The sequence below is a fragment of the Colletes latitarsis genome, chromosome 11, assembly GCF_051014445.1.
Source record: "Colletes latitarsis isolate SP2378_abdomen chromosome 11, iyColLati1, whole genome shotgun sequence".
In the NCBI taxonomy this organism is placed as follows: domain Eukaryota; kingdom Metazoa; phylum Arthropoda; class Insecta; order Hymenoptera; family Colletidae; genus Colletes; species Colletes latitarsis.
The window spans coordinates 11,901,376-11,922,182 of record NC_135144.1 but is presented as its reverse complement, the minus strand read 5'-3'; the positions used below and the strand labels follow the sequence as shown (position 1 = coordinate 11,922,182).

The window sequence follows — 20,807 nt, the reverse complement described above, 5'->3', positions numbered from 1 at the left end:
GAAAGGAAGAAATCGTGACACGATGAAAGGATTTACTCACCAGCGAATCTATGTAGACGTATAATATAATCGAAATAAAGCTGTTATAACAGCTGGAGGAATAGAACGTAGAAGTGACGTTTGAGATTGTTTAATTTGGCATACGAGTTTCTTAGTAAACTTATAATACGAATATGTATAAAGAGAAAAGACAAAGTTCTGGGTGCACCGTAATTTTAGTAACTTTTTTACAAGAGAACAGGGTGCTACTCCCTTAATTTGTGTTGAAACCAAGAATCGAGTTGCGTTATACAGAATCAAAACTCGTTTAATTCATCATGGAGAATTGATACTTGATCGATACCGTAAAATTAAATATTAAAATGTTTTAATACTATGTATATGAAACTGCCGATACTTTTTAAATTTATTAACAAGTTAACACACAACATACATACACACACACACACATGTAAACATAACTCCTATTAGGTATAAATAAATACGTGACACACAAAAGTAAAAATGAAAATAGTATTAATTTCATAATTAACTAAAATATTAATATTAATATTTAACGTTGTTTCCAACTAGGGAAACATGAAGAAATACATGCTTGTCAAAATGTTCCACCAAGTGCTTTCATTATTTTCATATCGAAGGAACTAAGATATATTACTGGTAATTAAAGAGAAGAGAAAAGAAGAGAAGATATGCCTTTGTAAGAGTCGAGAGAGCCGCCCAAGTTTGTCGTGGAATAGTTCGTTACCGTCAACGCTAGATGGCGCTTATTTTTGAACCTCAAACCCTCTGGTGCTAAAACGCCCAAGTTTGTCGTGGAATAGTTCGTACCGCCCACGCTAGATGGTGCTTATTTACCGACCTCAGGCCCTCTGGTGCTAAAACGCCCAAGTTTGTCGTGGAATAGTTCGTATCGTCCACGCTAGATGGATTTCTCGACAAGCTTGGGCTTTTTAGCACCAGAGGGTTTGAGGTCCAAAAAATAAGCGCCATCTATCGTAGAGGTAACGAACTATTCCACGACAAACTTGGGTGGCTCTCTCGACTCCCACGAGGTGGACTGAAATTACTTTGGGCGGTTTCGGAGAATCGAGAAAGAAGGCATGCGACTTTGTCGACTTTCCGAAACTCTGCGTGCACGTACGCGTGATCTGGCATAGTGTGAGAGAGCACCTTCGGTGCTTCTGGCACCTTTATTCATGTGTAAAAATTACAGTAGGTTGCCCAATTTTCAACAATTCGTATCTTCCCACAGGCAGGAGTACCAACTCCGTACGTCAGTTCAAAACGGCTCCATCCGACGCTGCCCAAAACCGATTGGGGAAATCCATGGGGTCAACCATTATTATTCATTTAATGTACAACAATTTTTTAAATAATAGCCGAATGAACAATTATTATAACTATCTACATGGATTTGATATTACATTTTCAAATTAAGAAAGAAAGCTTTTGTAAGGAAAGCTGTACTAAATTTATTTGCCTACTTTATGAACAAAATATGCTTGTCCAATCAGAGAATCGAGTAAAGGCATTTATTGCATCTGTCAAACAAACATGGGATGTGTATATGAAAGAAAGACCTCGGAGGGTCGACAAAGACAAAATGATATATGCCCTCTTTCTTGATTCACCGAAGCTGCCCAAAGTAAGTTCGAACCGTCTCGTGGGAGTCGAGAGAGAAAGGCTCACACTTCCCTTCTTGCTCTTGAACAACTAATATCCGTCAACAGGTCTCCACTGGCCTCTGCTGACCGCTGCTGACCACTCCTGTTACTTCTGACAACGTATAACGATTACGACAGGCTACTATTAGTCTCTCCCAGCCTCTGCTGACCGCTGCTGACCACTCCTGGAATTTCTGACAACGTATAACGATTACTACTGACTTCTGCCAGCCTCCGCTGGCCTCCGCTGGCCTCTGTTGACCGCTGCTGACCACTCCTGTTACTTCTGACAACGTATAACGATTACTACTGACTTCTGCCTGCCTCCGCTGGACTCTGCTGACCGCTACTGACCACTCCTGTTACTTCTGACAACGTATAACGATTACTACTGACGTCTGCCAGCCTCCGCTGGCCTCCGCTGACCGCTGCTGACCACTCCTGTTACTTCTGACAACGTATAACGATTATGAATGGCTACAGTTAGCCCCTCCCAGCCTCTGCTGGCCCCTGCTGACCACCGCTTATGTTTCTGACAACGTATAACGATTACTACTGACTTCTGCCTGTCTCCATTGGACTCTGCTGACCACTACTGACCACTCCTGAAACTTCTGACAACGTATAACGATTACAACTTGCTACTGCCTGCTCCTGCTGGACTCTGCTTGCCACTGCTTGCCACTGCTAGCCTCTGCTGACCACAGCTGACCACCCCTGATGTTTCCGACAACGTATAACGATTACTACTTGTTACTGCTTGCCCCTGCTGGACTCTACTTGCCTCTGCTGACCTCTGCCAGCATTTCACGACCTAAGCTGGCCTCTGCCAACATCTCCCGACGTCAGCTGACCATCGCTGACCACTGCTGACCGTTGCTGACAACTTGTGACATGATGTAATATAATATAATATGTTTATATGTATTAAAGTTTTGTATAATGTAAATCTATGACAATAAATGATATAATTTCAAAGTATTCTATGTGTTCTCATCATTTTTTACCGTCCTTTTCCTTTCCAAATCATTTTCTTACCTATAAGATGCGTACCACCTTCTTCGCAAGTTCAGCAGCATTTTAGAAATGTTCCGGGCACTTTGAAAATCCGGATGGCCTTGACCCAATTTCGAAAGTAGGTCAAGGCCATTCGAATCTTAGAAAAATTCCGGGCGCTTTGGAAATCCGGATGGCCTTGACCCAATTTCGAAAGTGGGTCAAGGCCATTCGAATCTTAGAAAAATTCCGGGCGCTTTGGAAATCCGGATGGCCTTGACCCAATTTCGAAAGTAGGTCAAGGCCATTCGAAATTTCAGAAATCTTCCGGCCGACTTGGAAATCCGGATGGCCTTGACCCAATTTCGAAAGTGGGTCAAGGCCATTCGAATTTTAGAAAAATTCCGGCCGCTTCGGAAATCCGGATGGCCTTGACCCAATTTCGAAAGTAGGTCAAGGCCATTCGAATTTTAGACAAATTCCGGCCGCTTTGGAAATCCGGATGGCCTTGACCCAATTTCGAAAGTAGGTCAAGGCCATCGAATCTTAGAAAAATTCCAGGCGCTTTGAGAATCCGGATTTGGCCTTGACCCAATTTCGAAAGTAGGTCAAGGCCATCGAATCTTAAAAAAATTCCGGGCGCTTTGAGAATCAGAATTTGGCCTTGACCCAATTTCGAAAGTAGGTCAAGGCCATCGAATCTTAGAAAAATTCCGGGCGCTTTGGGAATCAGAATTTGGCCTTGACCCAGTTTCGAAAGTGGGTCAAGGTCACCGGCATTTCAGAAAACGCTCCGGGCACTTTGGAATTCCAATTTTAAGTAGAGAAACGGTTTCTTATAACTTAGGGAATAATGAGGAGTGGAAAAGAAATGTAAAAGTGACGAGAACACATAGAATTCTTTGAAATTATATCATTTATTGTCATAGATTTACATTATACAAAGTTTTAATACATGTACATCATGTTAGAAGTTGTTAACAAAGGTCAGCGTGGTCAGCAGGGGCCAGCAGAAGTCAGCAGAGGGATGCAGAGGCATGCAGAGACTAGCAGGGGCAAGCAGTAGCAAGTTGTAATCGTTATACGTTGCCAGAAGCATCAGGGGTGGTCAGCAGAGGTCAGCAGAGACTGGGAGAGGCTGACAGTAGCCAGTCGTAATCGTTATACGTTGTCAGAAGTAACAGGAGTGGTCAGCAGAGGCCAGCAGAGGCCAGCAGAGGCAGGCAGAAGTCAGTAGTAATCGTTATACGTTGTCAGAAGTAACAGGAGTGGTCAGTAGCGGTCAGCAGAGTCCAGCGGAGGCAGGCAGAAGTCAGTAGTAATCGTTATACGTCGTCAGAAATATAAGCGGCGGTCAGTAGAGGCCAGCAGAGATCAGCAGGGGCGAACAGTAGCATGTAGTAATTGTTATACGATGTCAGAAGCATCAGGGGTGGTCAGCAGTGTTCAATAGAGGCCAGCAAAGGCATGCACAGGCAAGCAGAAACCTGCAAAGGCAAGCAGAGACTTGTAGGAGCATGCAGTAGTAAGTATTAATCGTTATACGTTATCAGAAATACCTGCAGTGGTCAGTAGCGTTCGGCAGAGGCCAGGAAAGTTCAGCAGAGACAAGCACACGCTGACAGAGATCAGCAAAGACCAACTGAGGTTAGCAGATGTCAGTAGTAATCGTTATAGATTGTCAGAAATATAAGCGATGGTCAGCAGAGTCCAGCAGAGGCAAGCAGTAATCAGGAGCAGTAAGTAACAGTCGCTGTATGGTGTCAAAAGTTGTCGGGAGTTCTGTACTTTTGTCAGCACTGGTCATCAGAGGTCATCTGAGGCAAATAGAAACCAGGAGTAATTTGCAGAGTTCAGTAATGAACTCTAGGAAAGGCAAGTAAAAATACCTGGGCAGTCGAGATTCCGAATCATATGTCGTTGACGGGAGGTCGGATTTCAGTTGTTCAAGAGCGAGAAGACAAATGTGAGCCTTTCTCTTTCGACTCCCACGATGCGGTCCGAAATTACTTTGGGCAGCTTCAGAATAATCGAGGAAGAGAGCATGTGTCAGTGTGCCTTTGTCGACCTTCCGAAACTCCCTTTTACATTTTTACAAGTTAGATTACTAAACTAAAGAGATAGAAGGAAGCAGTGTTCCTTCGATCTTCTACTTTAGTTGTACTAAATAATTATTTCGTTTAAAAAAGGATGAAGGTAAATCGAGGGACACGCGACGTGACGCGATGCTGAACCGTGCAGCGGATCCGAGGATCGAACCTACTGCCCTTTCTAACTCGATCTCTATAGGAAAACGGATTTAGTAACTAATTCTTAAACTCCCAAACATTAAAAGGGATAAAAAGGAGAAATTTCCCCCTTTAAGCAGTATAATTTTCTCTAGTATCTTAAAGAAAAGTTTTAAATTCGCAGCCATTAGCTCGGTGTTACCCACAATGAAGAAGTTCTTCTTCGTGGGTAACACCGATTACCAGGTCTCACCACGTGGAGGTTGCTGCGAGTGGAGACCCGAAGAGAGATGGATGGAATCCAAATTCCATCTATCTCCCTTTTTTATTCTTAGTAAACTAGAGAGATAGAAGGAAGCAAAGTTCCTTCGATCTCCTAGTTTAGTTATGTCAAGCAATTATTTCGTTTAGAAGAGGGATGAAGCTAGATTGTAGGGGACCCGACACGACGCGATGCTGAACCGTGCAGCTGATCTTGGGATCGAACCTACTGCTCTTGCTAACTAGATCTCTATAGGAAAACGGATGCTGCAACCCTGAATCGAGGTCTCCATTTCCCCAACGCAACCCGTCGGGAGCCCGAAAGACCCGACTTAGGCTGTCTGACATAGAGAGAGTACCTGAGACAAGGTCGACTCCCGCTGGAAGGTGTGCGTTTCCGCAGAATACGGAAACTCCACACCTTCCAGCGAAGTACCATTTTCCCTCGATCGAGTTACCAAGGGAAGGCGATTAGATCTTTCCGACTAGCTACACGGCCGATCACATGTTTCAATTGATGAAACAGTGGTGATCGAAGCTGGGAACGAAGGAACGAAAGAGAGAAAGAAGCTACTAGTTTTATAATTGCTTGGTAGAGCGCGGAGATACGTATAATAAAGAAATCTTCGACGTTAATTTTAAAGTTCGCGACGAAGCTTAAGTCTAATGTACTTGGAATTATATGTCCCTCGGCGGATGAATCCCTCAGTTGGTGAATCCCTCGGCGGATGAATCCCTCGGCGGTTGTGGCGTCTTCCCTCGATGTCCTTGGAATCGATCTGTAATAGATCTGAGCTGAAACAAAAACTAATACTTGTATTAGTATCATATTAAGGAATATTTAATAAACCCTAACCAATCGATCTGTGATTCGACAAGTGGAGAAATAATTTGTTCAGCTGATGTATCGAACAAGCTAAGAAATTCTGAAATATTCCTACACAGAATAAATGTTTCTCGATGGGTAGATCTACCTAAAGAAATGTACAAAATCTACACGTGATAAAGAAGTGAAAATATTAATAAATTAAACAATGTCAGTCAATATATATTAAATACGCTCAGTCAAAACGACAGAACAATTTTACAAATAAAGTCAAAATAAAAATTCAGATTAATTGATAGACGATGCTGGTGAACTTAGCTGATCAGTAAAAATATTCTACGAAATGAGGAATATCTTACCAAGTCAGATTCAACTAATACCACAAGTAGTGAAATCGACAAAGCAATTTCGCACACAAAATTAAGTTAAAAATTCAGATTAATCGACAAAGACAGATACGAGTTCAGGAAAGAATTGGAAACAGAAATAGTAAACCATCGAAGGAAATACCCCATAGAGAATACCCCAAATCATTTTCTTTCAGAGTCTTATATGGTCAACGTAACGCAACAATTGCCGAAATAATAGAAGAACCAGTTAATAGAATGTCTCATTGTATGTCAAAATGGTGGAAACATTCACAGTAACGAAACAAAAACCGATAAATTCAACAAACCCAATTTTTCATCAAACGATAGTCAAAAATGAACGAGCAAGCTTCAAATCAGAAAAATAAGAGAGAGAGGGGATATTTAAGCAAGATTTACCATTGGTCAGCAACTGGTCACTGTTGGTCATCGTATGCTCACCACTGGTCAACTGGTCAGCACTGGTCAGTAGTGGTCAGCCCTGGTCCCCCTGGTCGCCACTGGTCAGCCTAGGATGATTCCAGGATACCCACCAAGCCAGAAGGTCCGCCACCCTCGGACTCCCCCGAGAGAGTGAGGCATGCAAGTATCCACATGAGCCGCTAATGTAGTGACGGAGAAGTGGGGAGAGCACAGCGTGTGTCAGCCATCTTAACCCGTCCGGTGGACAAATTATTTCACGAAAAATTATTATTTATGCATACTGATAGGCTCTTTCATTATTCATATACCACATATTGTTAAGAATTGTTTAAACTATTGCGTTGGAATTTTAAACAATGCTAAGTTTTATTTATAATTGTTTAATTCACACCATCGTCGAGTAGATACTCTGTATGGAGTTCACATGCAGCGATTGGTATTCTCGTAAAAAATTATTTCAATATTTGTCAAGATTTCGTATCGCACGAATCAATGATTAATAGTATTACCATCGCGAAATCGCGTTTTACGGGCAAAAAGACAGATTTCTCTTGCATCGCAAACATCACTCAGGGGTCAATCTCTCTAGTTCTTCGTGGTACATAGACGCAAGGCCGAGTCCAACATATCGGAAGGTGTATTCTTGCTCACTTAAATATCCGTTTAGTTTGTCCGTGATGCATTCTATCTATAAGTTAAAGAAAGTGTGACCCATCGGTGGTACATGATTTGCACAACCATTTACGGTAAAAAGCTCAAGTTTGTAGTGGAATAGTTCACTATTTTCTACGATAGATGGCGCTTATTTTTCGACCTCAAACCCTCTGGTGTTAAAACGCCCAAGTTTGTCGTGGAATAGCTCGTTACCGTCAACGCTAGATGGCGCTTATTTATCGACCTCCTGCCCTCTGGTGCTAAAACGTCCAAGTTTGTCGTGGAATGGTTCGTATCGTCGACGCTAGATGGATTTCTCGACAAACTTGGGCGTTTTAGCACCAGAGGGCCTGAGGTCGATAAATAAGCGCCATCTAGCGTTGAATGTATCGAACTAGTCCACGACAAACTTGGGCGTTTTAGCACCAGAGGGTTTGAGGTCGAAAAATAAGCGACATCTATCGTTGAAAATAACAAACTATTCCACGCAACTTTGGCGGTTCTCTTGACTCCTACGAGGCGATTCGAAATTACTTCGGTTAGTTTTGGAGAATCTAGAAAGAGAGTGTGTGTCAGTTTGCCTTTGTCAACTTTTCGAAACTCGACGTGCTCACGTACGCATGATCTGGCATAGTGTGTGTGGTGCACCCGGTGCTCAATCTGGCATCTCTGATACGAAATTTGATTTAAACTGTTTAAAATGGGGGTGAAGCATCTTTGGAATATATTGTCGCCTTTGTGCGAAAGGAAACCAATGTTTGAACTTCAAGGGAAAACAATAGCAATTGACATGAGTTGTTGGGTCGTGGATAGCCAAATGGTCACCGATCACTCGGTTCAGCCGAAAATGTATCTTAGGTTCGTATGTTTTTTCTAGTTATGTCAATCATTTTGTATTTAAAATCATTTTGGAACATGTAATTTTTGTTACAGGAATTTATACTTTCGCACGTCGTTCCTCCTTCTACAAGGAATATTACCAGTATTTGTATTGGAAGGAAAAGCACCTAGCTTGAAACACAATACTATTGTCAAAAGAAACGATATTCGCAACGGATTTCAGGAAAGAAAAACTACTCGTAAAGGAGGGAGATCGCAGTTTAATAGGGTTCTCAAGGAATGCAAAGAATTGCTTAATTATATGGGTTTAGCTTGCATACAAGGACATGGAGAGGCAGAAGCAATGTGCGCATATTTAAACGAAGATGGGGTAAGTTTGCATTAGTATAAGTCAGGCAATCTGAATTTTCCCTAATTCATAGATTGGTAAATGTAGCTTGTTGATGGGTGCATAAGTCAAGATAGTGACTGTTTTTTATATGGAGCAAAAGTAGTTTATAGAAACTTTTGCATGAGTGCACAAGGAAATCGGGGAGGTACGGGTGGTGCTGTGGACGAATACAATATAGAAAAAGTAAATAAGCTGTTAAATTTAGGGAGAAATAAAATGATAGCATTAGCATTATTATGCGGATGTGATTACGATGATGGGTTAAACGGCGTTGGTAAAGAAGCTGCTATGAAACTTTTTAAGATTGTGAATGATGAAAACATTCTTTCATGGTAGGATATAAATTATAATATGTTTTGACAAATATTTACATCGTAAGAATATTTCGTGAAACGTTATTTTTATAGCATAAAAAGTTGGAGAACAGATAATAGTTTAGACCAGAAAGAAGCAGAATTATTGTGTCCAAATATATGTTCATCTTGTGGTCATAGTGGGAGAGTTCAAAATCATATAAAATTAGGTTGTGTAGACTGTGGTACTGTTAAGAAATGTAATGATTCTTATAGGTAATTTTTATAGGTAAATTTTTGTTCATTACGTGTTATTTATCCAAAACACATAAAATATTTGTTCTAACATATTCTGTTAGGGAGAAGAAAGCATTGATCTTAAATGAAATTGCTTTGAGGAAGAAGGCACTTCTTAGCGAAGGTTTTCCCAATCAGGAACTGATAGATGAGTTTCTTGTTAGAAAAGATCCTGTACCTACAAGAATAGATCTCCAATGGAAACAGCCAGATACGTGTAAATTAATAGTAAGTTTTCACAGAAAAGTTTAGAATAATTTGTTAAGCACGTTTAGCAAATACTTATGAATTTTTTTATATTAGGATTTTATGGAAAAGCATTTGTCATGGGAGCCACAGTACGCATTTGAAAAAGTATTTCCTTTAGCAACAAGATGGCAGTTAATACATATTCCGAATATTTCTATCGAGAATCGCTTATTAAATTCCGATTTATTTATTCCCGAAGGTATAAAAAAAATTCGGAATATTAGATCTGTTGCTAGTTACGAAATTATTTGGCAAACTAAGCACGATGTAATAGAAAAATTGAAAGAGTATATTGCGTTAAATGAAGAAAATATTGATAATAATGTGGATTGTCTGTCCGAATTAACAAGTATCGAACCACAAAGTGCTGTACTAAAATGTTATCCAGAATTAGTTGAAGTCTTTGAAAACGCAAAAAGTGCAAAAACAAGGAAACGAACAGTTAAAAAGAAAGCACGAAATGGCACAGATTCTGGAAGTACTGAAAAAACCAAGACCGTAAAGAGACGACAGAAAAAAATGATCGAAAAATCTGTTAACATAGAAAAAAACAAAAAGATCGATGAGTTCATTTCCGTTCCCGAGCCTTTATCGTTGGAAGAATCTTTCGGAAGAATGAGTATCACACCAAAGAGATCTAAGAAGGCAGAAAACCAAGAAAAAAATCTAACAGTAAAACGTGGTCCTCAGTTTGATAAAGTTTTGCAATCGGAGAAAGTAAACTTAAAATTAAATAATACATTGGACAGAATGTTTAATGAACTTTCGCCGGACGATTTTGTCAGCGATAACGACGATCAGGATTTAAATATGACAAAAGTAATTGATAATATATGTAGCGAAAGAAGAGTTTTTCAGTTCGATATGAAGGTGTATAAAGATGACATTAATTTAAATGTAGAAGCTGAAGATTTCAATATGGTCGATACGGAAATTGACGATAAAACGATGTCCGACGATTGCCGAAAAAGTATAGTAAATTCTGATCAATTCAAGGACGAATTCGCTGATATAAGTGAATCTTATGTGCCTCTCTATCAAAGATTATTAACTCGTCAAGATGAGAAAAAATTACAAATTTCTATGGACGCGAAAGAAAGGTTTAGCCTTGGATTTGATGATCTAATGAACGATACTGATCCAGATCATGCAGAATTTGTCGCTTCGCATGCAACATGAAGATCTTTCATTAATAAGTGAATAAATATAATGAATTAAAATATTATAAACTATTTTTGTAAATATACTATTGTGTACAATATTTTATAATTTTAAATAAATTTTTTAAATAAATTATTATTTCGTACGTTTTAATATGAACATCCACAAAATCGATTTTTGCGTACAATTGTTAATTGTAATATGTCGCGATAAAATATAATATATTTAAAAGTAGTTAAAATTAAACAGAAATTTATAAAAAACTCAAATTTTATACGGTTAACTTGATGATTCGAAAAGGAACTTGAACTCAATGTTACTAGATGTTTCTAGCGATCGAGTCGACACAAAATCGATACTTACGATTGATGTCCGTTTGACACTTCTAGTAGAATTTTTTTATCCGCTTCGTGTCTTTCGAAATATTCAATATTTGTCTCACAGTTCACTGAAACATTTTATATTTATTAAAATTACAAGAGCATTGTTTATATGGTCGGAAGTTTACAAGAAAGAATGTTTAAATTTATTCTTGCTTCGAAGGATCGCCGAGAGAAATATCCCGCCAGTACCGCCGCCATATTGTTAACAGTCTTTCCTTACGCTATATATCCATGAACGGTGCGTCGCCATTGTGTTTCTATGTTTTTCTTCGCCTTAGAATTAAAAACAACCAAGACAGACATAGAAACGCCGGTTTTGTCTGTCCTCGTTGTTTTAATTACATAACAAAGAAAAATGAGTATTCAGAGTTAATAATTCTTATAGTTCCATTGCTGTTTCTACTCCAATTATTAGAATCATATATAGAATAATAAATATGTATGGTTTGTCAAACAAAATCACGAACGTTGATTTAAATAAAACTGGTAAAATTTTCTGGAGAGATATACAGTATTCGGCCAACACTGGGAAAAATTTGAATGGTAGATTCCAGAGGCTAAAATAAGATGAAAATCAAAAATAACAACTTCTTGATTGAGGCTTCGTTACAAAGTTATTGAAAAATTAAATTAAAAAATTTCAAATCATTTAAAGAAAATTATTATTGGTTGCGGGGGTCAATTACAATCATTTTTAAAGTTCTGTATGTACTGAATTTTTTTCTAGAAAGTGGGTAGGATTTCGGGGGTAGGTCTAATAATCAAAAATGTTTGTAATTGATCCTTGCAACCGAAAATAATTTTTCCAGAATGATTTGAAACTTTTCAATTTCACCGAAAAATTTAAGCAGCTACCCCCTGTCGATTTTTCTTGAAAATCCGTTTTTGATTTTTAATAATTTCGTTTGACGCCCTATAAAAAAGTTGTCTAATACTTTTTTGTAGGTACCCATCAGCTCTACTTCAGAAAAAAGTTTCATTGAAATATGTTCACTATTATAGGAGTTATGCTTGTTTGAACATTGGACCATTTTTATGGGGTTTTTCTCATTTTGCGGGGTCAAGGACCAACTTTTCGAATATTTTTACGATTTGTACATATTCTCCACCAAAATACACGTAGTTTGCTTTTTTAAACATTAAAATCGTCCAATCCGTTCAGAAATTATGATGTTTTAAACATATGCATGAAATTTCAGGGAAACATATCAACGTCTAGTCAGACATTATATTTTCAGTAAGGAATTTTTTTCTCGAAAATGCGTAGGATTTCGGGGGTATGTGTAAAGACCAAAAATGATTACAATCGACTTCTGCAATCGAAAATAATTTTTTCAGAACGATTTGAAAAATTTTTTTTCGCTGAAAAGTTTCAGCATCTACCCAAATTTTTTTCTCGAAAGTGGGTAAGATTTCGGGGGTATGTGTATTCACCAAAAATGATTGTAATTGACCCCAGCAATCAAAAATAATTTTTTCAGAATGATTAAAAATTTTTTAATTTAATTTTTTAATTAACTTTTTAATGAAGCCTCAGTCAAGAAATTGATATTCTTTTCCCAGGGGTGGCCGAACACCCTGTATAAGTAATATGTAAGAATTATCATTATTTATACATAAGATACATAATTTTCATAGTCCTATTGTTGTTTTCACGCATTAATCTCTTTAAAAGCATCTAACGAACGATGAACGGGATTAGGTTTCTTTCATTTAAAGAATAGCTATCATCCCGGTGTATAACAATTGTGTAGAAAAATCTTTCTCGCGAAGGGAATCGCAAACACTAACAACTTTAAATCAATACCACTCCAGGACTTTCATTAAACCGTAACCATTAGTACGTTTACATTTTAATCAAGTTACAATGGTTGTTGCGATCACGTTTTAATTGAGCCGCATTTCCCGTCGTAATTATACATTAATTAATTTTGCTCGTACAGGCTGGACGATTTGTTTTCTGATCCTTTTTACTGTTATTGTCTTACCCTTTTTATTGTTACGATCCCTTGGAAGATTCTATTCGCAGCTGTTATTTTAAATTGAAGGAAAGATCCGTAAAATCTTTCGCGGTTACACACTCGGGGAAACTCGACTGGATTGTCCTCGAATTTTCATACACGAACGCGTATCCCGCGGAATCACGGTTGTCCATGTTTCGGGGAAATAGTACAGATTATGTTTTATGAAATTTGCATTTCTGTTTGCTCTTAGACAAATCATTTCCTTTTATCTGTAAACGTGACTCGATGCCTAAAAACTACGCAAGCAATTTTTCAATATATAGCTTTAAAAATTAGTATCTCACGGATCGAAGGGACGAAATAAAAGATTTCGTAGTATGATAAGACGAACGTGTACAAATATATTTTAATGTATGTATATTTTTTAAATGAACCGATAAAACTTGAAATATATATCATTTATGCTTGAACAACATTTCTCTAGATTGAATAATTTTGTCCAATTTTTCGGTATACAATTTTCAGAGATTAAACGACACCTTTCTGTTTAATTTAAATCATATAATCGATTCGTACCTGCGTAGCTTAATTTTGTAGATTATTTAGATTGCAATCGTGGCCATTCGCAAAGTAATGGGAAAGGGATTCGTAAAATATTCCCTGGATCCATTAAAGCATCTTGGAAGTTCGGTTTGCGTTTCACCAAAGTCGTTTGAAAGTTTTGCAAGCGCCCGAAAACATCCCAAAAAGGTTGGTTCGTTTTTCGATAATTTCCAGCCCCGTTCGAAGTTTTGCGAAAACAAGATATTTCAACGTGTTTCGCGACACAGCGAGTATCGCGTCCGAAATGGCTACGAAACGTACATAAATGCAAGCGCGGGCACTCTGATTCGAACGATTCCGGCGACGTACTAATTACCAATGCGCTTCTTGCCCGACAAAATTTAATTTGTTTCTCGCGAAATTACAAGATCGTACTTATGCAACTACACGTCCTGGCGGAATCAATATTTGCAGCATACTTCATAGAAAAGTAACCTAGTTTGCCGCGCTAACGATTCGAGATTTTTTAAATGCGATTTCGAAGATAACCGCGAACGATCTTTTTAAAAATTAACGTCTCACCGCTAGAAACTGTTAAACGATTCCCTTTGCATGAAATTTTCAATAGAACGGAAGCCATTTGAATAAAAGTTACTTTTTCGCGGTTACTTTTTAGCATTTTCGAATGTATTCCATAATGTCCCAGAACGAAGAGCGTAAAGTGAATATTAATCGCGTCGCGCGTGGGGAATATATCTTAAATAAATCAAGCTGTTGGAATAAATAATAAATTCGTAAGAAACCTCGTACAAGACTCGGTACTTCGATAGTAAAATTTTCGAAAACGTCTGTCGTTCGAAAGTATGACGGATGTTAAAGGTCGTTCAAATTCTGCAAACTACGATGCACTTATCTATACTTGACCACTTTCCAACCTCGGTTTGGCCGAAAACAACGTTTTTGTTACAATTCTCCGAAAATTTGGCTTACGAGACGTCGCGTCGAGGCCATATTTCTAGGAAGTATGTAGAACAGGAAATTTAGGAATCCAATTGTCCTAGATTCGTATCAAAACGAAATTCCGAGTACCGTGATTTATCAAGAAAAAGCTTTCGTATCGCGTGTATCGTCTTGTTACCTAGTTCTCGATAGGGATCGACGTATCATAAATCCACGACGCGGCGCAGGCAGCGAGCCTAATTGAGTTGTACACTTCGGTTGCTTCGGATTTCTAGCAAAACTGAAGGACAAAGAACCGTTGATTTATCAGCGAAGGACTGTGTACACCTGTACTCTCTGGTTCCCCAGTTTCTTTCGTTTAAGGTTTTGGAATTTTTAGCTTCGTTCGTACAATTGTAGGATACGCTGGAATTAAACAATAACATCACAGCGGCGTGAACACAAGGATATCTTGTTTAATTTTTTACGAACTTAGCCCTGAAACTTCGTGGATCTCGAAAACTGAAATCGACCAGCAATTTTTTCTAAGGAAAAAGTTGGTCGAAACGACGTTCCATATGACACAGATATTTAAAAATCAACAAAATGGCCGAAGAAGTAGCATTTCCAGAGGTTTACCGTGCAGTTTAATCGTAATCGTGACGAAACTAACAAGGGAAGGGCCCCAATTATTCAACTTCGATTTTAATGGGTCTTTGCAACGTGGTATGTTAATGATATGTGTAAAATATTAGGGGTACATATCAAATACCGCGGTACGAGACGTAGAATTAGCTTTTCTTCCTATGTATTTATCGAGCGACACTCCAACTTTTACGAGAACGTCGATAAACGTGTGCATAATATTTAAAAAACGGGGTAATAGGGTTGGCACATTTTGTACCTACGATTTACGAGCCAGGAAACTGCCAAACGTTTCGTTAAACCGGCCTTAACCCCTTGCACTATTTTCACAAGTCTGACTCGTGATGAAAATTTTAGGCCAAACTTGAGTCAGGCTCGTTGTTCAATTTCATGTGAAATGTAAATAACACAAGTGCGATAACAAAATATGAATATCACGAGTTGAACTCGTAAATATCGATATTCCGTCGATTGACATATCGTGTTTCAAGTTCCGATGTTAGGGCTCGTTCCGATCTATCGGGCGTATGGGTTAAGCATGGTTTCTTCCGAATTTCAGCGTAGTGCAAGGCGTTAATTATGATAAATTAATTAATCTATTATAGACCATAACTATTCCTTGAATAATAATTAACAGTATTTTATTACATCTAACACATAGAGTAAGAATTGTACATTGTACTATAATTTTATTTAAAATCTAAGCCATATGTTTGTATATAGATGTATATTTATAAGAGAGATTAATATTAGCAACACAATTATTAATTAAATTACACATTAAATCCATCCTTCAATAAAAATCAAATATAGCGTGTACCGCGCCCTTTTATTCTCATTACAATTTGTTATTTCTTAATAAATTCTTCTAGTCAAATTGTGAAGAAAAATCAACAGGGTGCAGAAATTTTTGGACGAAAAAAAAAATTTCAAATCATTCTAGAAAAAATATTTTTAGTTGCAGGGGTCAATTGCAAGCATTTTTGGTTAACAGACATACCCCCGAAATCCTACTCAGTTTCGAGAAAAAAATTCCTTACCGAAAATATAATCTGAGGCCTGAAATGTCTGCCCGAATTTTCATGCGAATCTTTAAAACGTCATAACTTCTGAACGGATTGGACGATTTTAATGTTTAAAAAAGCAAACTACGCGTATTTTGATGGAGAATATGTACAGATTGCAAAAATATTCCAAAAGTTGGTCCTTGACCCCGCAAAATGAGAAAAACCCCATAAAAATGGTCCAATGTTCAAACAGCATTAACTCCTACAATTGTGAATATATTTCAATGAAACTTTTTTCTGAAGTAGAGCTTATGGGTACCTACAAAAAAGTATTAGACAACTTTTCTGTAGGGTGTCAAACAAAATTACTAAAAATGAAAAAGGAATTTTTAAGAAAAATCGACAGGGGGTAGGTGCCTAAATTTTTTGACGGAAAAAAAAAATTTCAAATCGTTCTAAAAAAATTATTTTCCGTTGCGACGGTCAATTACAATCATTTTTGGTGAATACACATACTTTCGAAATCCTACCCACTTTTAAGAAAAAAATTCGAACATGTGTTGAAAGTTTTGGGTGAAAAAAAGACTTTCGAATCGTCTTGGAAAAATTATTGTTGGTTGCAGGGGCCAATAACAATCATTTTTCGTAAATAGACATATCCCCGAAATCCTACGCATTTTGGAGAAAAAAATTCTTTACCTGAAATACAATGCCTGACCACACATTGATTCATTCCCCTGAAATTTCATACGTTTAAAAAATCATAACTCCTGAACGAATTGGAGGATTTTAATGTTTCACAATGCAAACAATGCGTATTAATGAGACGGAAAAATGGACCGTAAAAATACGTTGGATGTAAAGTCTACTCGTATACCTCGTTTGTGGTGAGAACTTTACGGAAACTTTCTACGGGTGGAACTTTAAACGTATTCTTGATTTTTGTCTTATTTTGGTCTATAGAATCTCGCATTAAAATTTTTCCCAGGGATGGTCGAACGCCCTGTATACTATCACCTTGCAAATACCCGTTAAAATCGATCTCGGACAATCGGGACAATTCCTTTTCTTGTAAGAGTTGTTAGCTTTCGACAAGACAATTTCATGGACGTTTGTCGGGTCGTCGGGATGCGAATACAAGCTGGGTGCATTCTAGGCGCGTAACTTACACCTTTGCAACATAATCGCGCGTGTGTGTCGACGATGCTGTCTGTATTAGAACCGGGGGCGGTTAGGGAGAGAGAGTCGATGGGGGTGGTTGCTGGGATTTTCAGTACGCGCGCGATCGCCGTGCCGAAAACACGGCTGCAACGAATCCGTTCGCGCGTTCGGGAATGCCTGGCGATCAGTGACGATCAAAACCTTGTCGATCTTCTTGACATCTTATATTTAATAAAATGGTCTTTGAATCCCATCGGACAGATCGCTCGCGATGGAATTGAACGATGAAACGTTTCGCTCGTCCCGCCATTCCGACGAAACGAACTCTTGTCGAAACGCCGGGATGCGGTCTTAAGGTGCTGAACTATGATAAAAATTTCGGTAAATAACGCGACGTTCGTTGGTCAGAGTTTGTAAATCGATCGAGAGAATATCGATGCACCGCGCGGGAATTTTTTATTCAAATACAGAGGTGGCGTTTTCACGTGATATTAAAAGTCATGTGACACTTCTGTCAGTTTCATAGAATTTAATGCCACGACACTGGGTGACATCGGGTCGTGACAGTAACATGTCAGCGTCACTTGGAAACGGGGATTAAAAATCGCGGGTAATATTGGTAAAACGATCCGCCGGAATAAAATTATTTATAACCAGTGCACACGAATGTAAATACACGGACGTGAACGTCCACTCCAAACAAACGAAATTGACAAGGGTATCCGCGCGTAAGAATTTTCTGAGATAATTCAGTGTGTGTGTGTAGATGTGTGGATGTGCGTGCGTACGCGCGTGTGTGTGTTATGATGTGAATACAAAATGACCAGAAGCAGAGGAACGGAAATTAGGTATGTAAATAATACGATTAACCCTTAAGGTACGACGCACAGTAATTGAAATTGTGAACAGGTTGAGCAACGTGCAATTTTTTATGTACGAAGCAACTATTATTAAATTATAGCACAGAGTCACTGATGTTCAAATGTTCGAAGTTAGTGAAGTTTCGTGCCTTTTAATGTCACGTTTCTTAAAGTTGTTAAAAAATTTGTACGCGAAACAACGTGTCCTTTAAGGTACGTGAAACATAAACTTCGCACATAAAAGTAAAAGATAACATGATCGTGTTTTTTTCTCGAGATATTTTAAAAAAGTGAAGGGGATATATGTATTCTTGTTTCCTGTTCTGATGTTACATGTAAGCTAAGATATTGGGTCAAAAAGTGTTGCCAAAAGTTCGCCATTTTTTAGGATATTCGTTCTTAATGTGCGTACGCTCTTTATGAGTTTAATCCTTTACTAATTTTAAACAATACTGCATCGATACCGTAAACAGTTCCAAAAGTCTCGATTCATGGATCTTACACCAAATTTTAAGCCGCAAGTTTCGCACGTAATAATCTAAAACAATTAAAGAAGTTTAACTTGTGATGTTGTGGTCTTTATAAATGGAACACACAGGATATTTATGGCTGGGGACACTTACGATCCATTAACGTCACCTGATGCATAAGCATAATACGTAGATGTCGTGTTCCGGATTAAAAATGCTTTCGAAACGAAACTTTTGAAAGTTTATTCAATTTAAAACTATACATTACATATACGTACAATGAATAAAAAAAAAAAAACGAAACTGATCTTTCGAATATTTCGAATTAGGTTGTTCAGTATTTCTGTTACTTTGTCCTTTTAAATGAAAGTTTACGGGAAACAGCGGTCCTGTGTCAAGGATATCGAAGTTGTACAAGTTTTTTGTTTTATGGTTTCCAACACGGGGGAGGGGGGGGGGAGTTCGTTATAACGAAAGTCTTCAGTGAAACTCGACGAGTCTACGTGTAAATTCGCGATTGAAACATTTTTAATCTCTGGCGCTTCGTAGGTGATACATTTTATACGAGGAAGTTGCAGCGTTCATTTTGCTCGAGGTACCTCGGGAATTCGTTACATTGCTTCCGGGGCTACGGTGTGAACATCTGGTACGACGAAATCGTTTAGAAGGGACGTCGACGAATTCGAAAGTTCAAAATATTTTGAGATATTCGTGCCAGTAGGTCGTCCGTAGCGCGAGATCATTTTTCACCGGTGCCATAATGCCCGAGACAGCGACATCGTGCCATGAAAACAATGCAGACTTTCCCCTCTTTCGAAATATCACCCGGAAAAAATAGTTTTTTTCGCTTGCAACTACGAAGGTGAAAATAATAATGTTAATTGATTTAGGTTACAGAAAGTCGAGATAAATTCAGAAATATTCCGAATGGTTTCTGATATTTACAAAATCGACAAGCTGGGCGATTTAATGAAATTTATATTCACACGTTTGCTTAGAAATAATAAAAAAAAAAAAAAAACGGAAGTAATATTTGAATATTTACGAAACGTTGAATTTAAAAAAGTTCGATTTTTGGTAAAACTGATCCGAGTGTTTGCAACGGATTAGCGAAGGTAATTTTCGTTTTGAGTTTCGATACTGATAAGTGGAATATCCGGCTACGTAGCGCGGGAACAGTAAAAAATAACTGAAATTCAATAACGAGTTCCCCAAACCGATGCAACTTCCGTTTAGGTAGCGTCGGATGAGAAAACATTGTGGTGCTGTGGGGAAATTACCCATTGTTACTTATGGTTGGTAACAGTAACGATCCTGCGTTTTTCGGTCCAAAAAATTTGTCGGCGTTTCAAAATACGCGGAAAATTTCTACGATAACGTTACCATTTTGAAGAAACGCCTAGAATTTGTATAATAATATTTAAGAAATTTTAAGCTCGTGTATTTCGAAAATTGCTTAGAACGTCTGTTTTCTGGGGAGTGGTTTCTGCTCAGTGTTATTGCCACGTTCTGGTAACAGAGGATATCTTTTATCAGCACAATTTCACCGAATGCCACTGGCATTATGCCAGGAAAACGACACTTTATACTGCCTCGTTAAATTCCCTATGAATACTCATTGTTAAAGACCACCGGAAAGAGATTCCAAAAGATTAAAGTATTACGAACATTTTTTTTCTACCTTTTGCCGTTCGCTGATAAAAGTTCCGATTAGGCGACCGAACTGTGCCCCCGGAACATCGCGCGGAATTAAGTATGCTTTAAAGGTTGCATAATAATTACTTGCTAAAACGCTTAGTGCAATGCGGCCGCAGAACTTTTTGTATTTTCTTGGTTGTTTGCTAAACGGTCGAAACTCGTTTGAAACTTGATGCAAAAGTTGTTTAACGAACAATTATTCGAGTTCCAGGCACTTCTTCTTTCATTACTATTTCCCTCTGGAACAGTATTTCAAATCAGCTCTCTACTGGAAAATGTTTCCGGGTGTTAAGCTTTTGTTACTCGGTTTTCTTTTAAGTCCTTTCAGTTACGAGGTCGCATAAACTATAAGGTTATTAACGACCACGCCAGTGGGCCAGAATGTAATTTTCAGGCTTTGAAACTCTTTCGTTCTCGTTCTCCTGTACAAAGTTTCAATGAATTAGAATCATGAATGTCACTGTGCTATCGATCAGTTCAAAT

At 38.2% G+C, this 20,807-nt stretch overlaps 2 protein-coding genes across 4 annotated transcripts in view; both read left to right on the top strand.

Moving 5' to 3' along the window:
- The first annotated feature begins 8,000 nt into the window (after window positions 1-8,000).
- On the top strand, window positions 8,001-10,674 carry Gen (XPG-like endonuclease). The gene is made up of 6 exons (XM_076776595.1): window positions 8,001-8,281; window positions 8,357-8,633; window positions 8,700-8,986; window positions 9,062-9,223; window positions 9,307-9,472; window positions 9,548-10,674. The coding sequence occupies exons 1-6, from the start codon at window positions 8,124-8,126 to the stop codon at window positions 10,670-10,672; spliced, it is 2,175 nt and encodes a 724-aa protein (XP_076632710.1). The 5' UTR covers window positions 8,001-8,123; the 3' UTR covers window positions 10,673-10,674.
- Window positions 10,675-17,436: 6,762 nt separating this feature from the next.
- Window positions 17,437-20,807, top strand: part of LOC143348023 (putative G-protein coupled receptor No18) — a 69,720-nt gene continuing 66,349 nt past the window's right edge. Inside the window, exons 1-2 of one of the 3 annotated variants that reach the window (XM_076777775.1) lie at window positions 17,437-17,652; window positions 17,815-18,144. The gene's annotated coding sequence lies outside the window, so the exon portion shown is untranslated. Of the gene's footprint in view, window positions 17,678-17,697; window positions 18,145-20,807 lie in introns of those variants that run through there. The other 2 variants (XM_076777776.1, XM_076777774.1) reach the window with 2 other exon arrangements.

What these genes read in the sequence shown, in the direction of transcription:
- Gen (XM_076776595.1), top strand. Translation starts at nt 8,124, where the DNA reads ATGGGGGTGAAGCATCTTTGGAATATATTGTCGCCTTTGTGCGAAAGG. An exon ending in CAGCCGAAAATGTATCTTAG is followed by an intron (nt 8,282 to 8,356) that starts GTTCGTATGTTT and finishes TTTTTGTTACAG; the next exon opens with GAATTTATACTTTCGCACGT. An exon ending in AAATGTAATGATTCTTATAG is followed by an intron (nt 9,224 to 9,306) that starts GTAATTTTTATA and finishes ATATTCTGTTAG; the next exon opens with GGAGAAGAAAGCATTGATCT.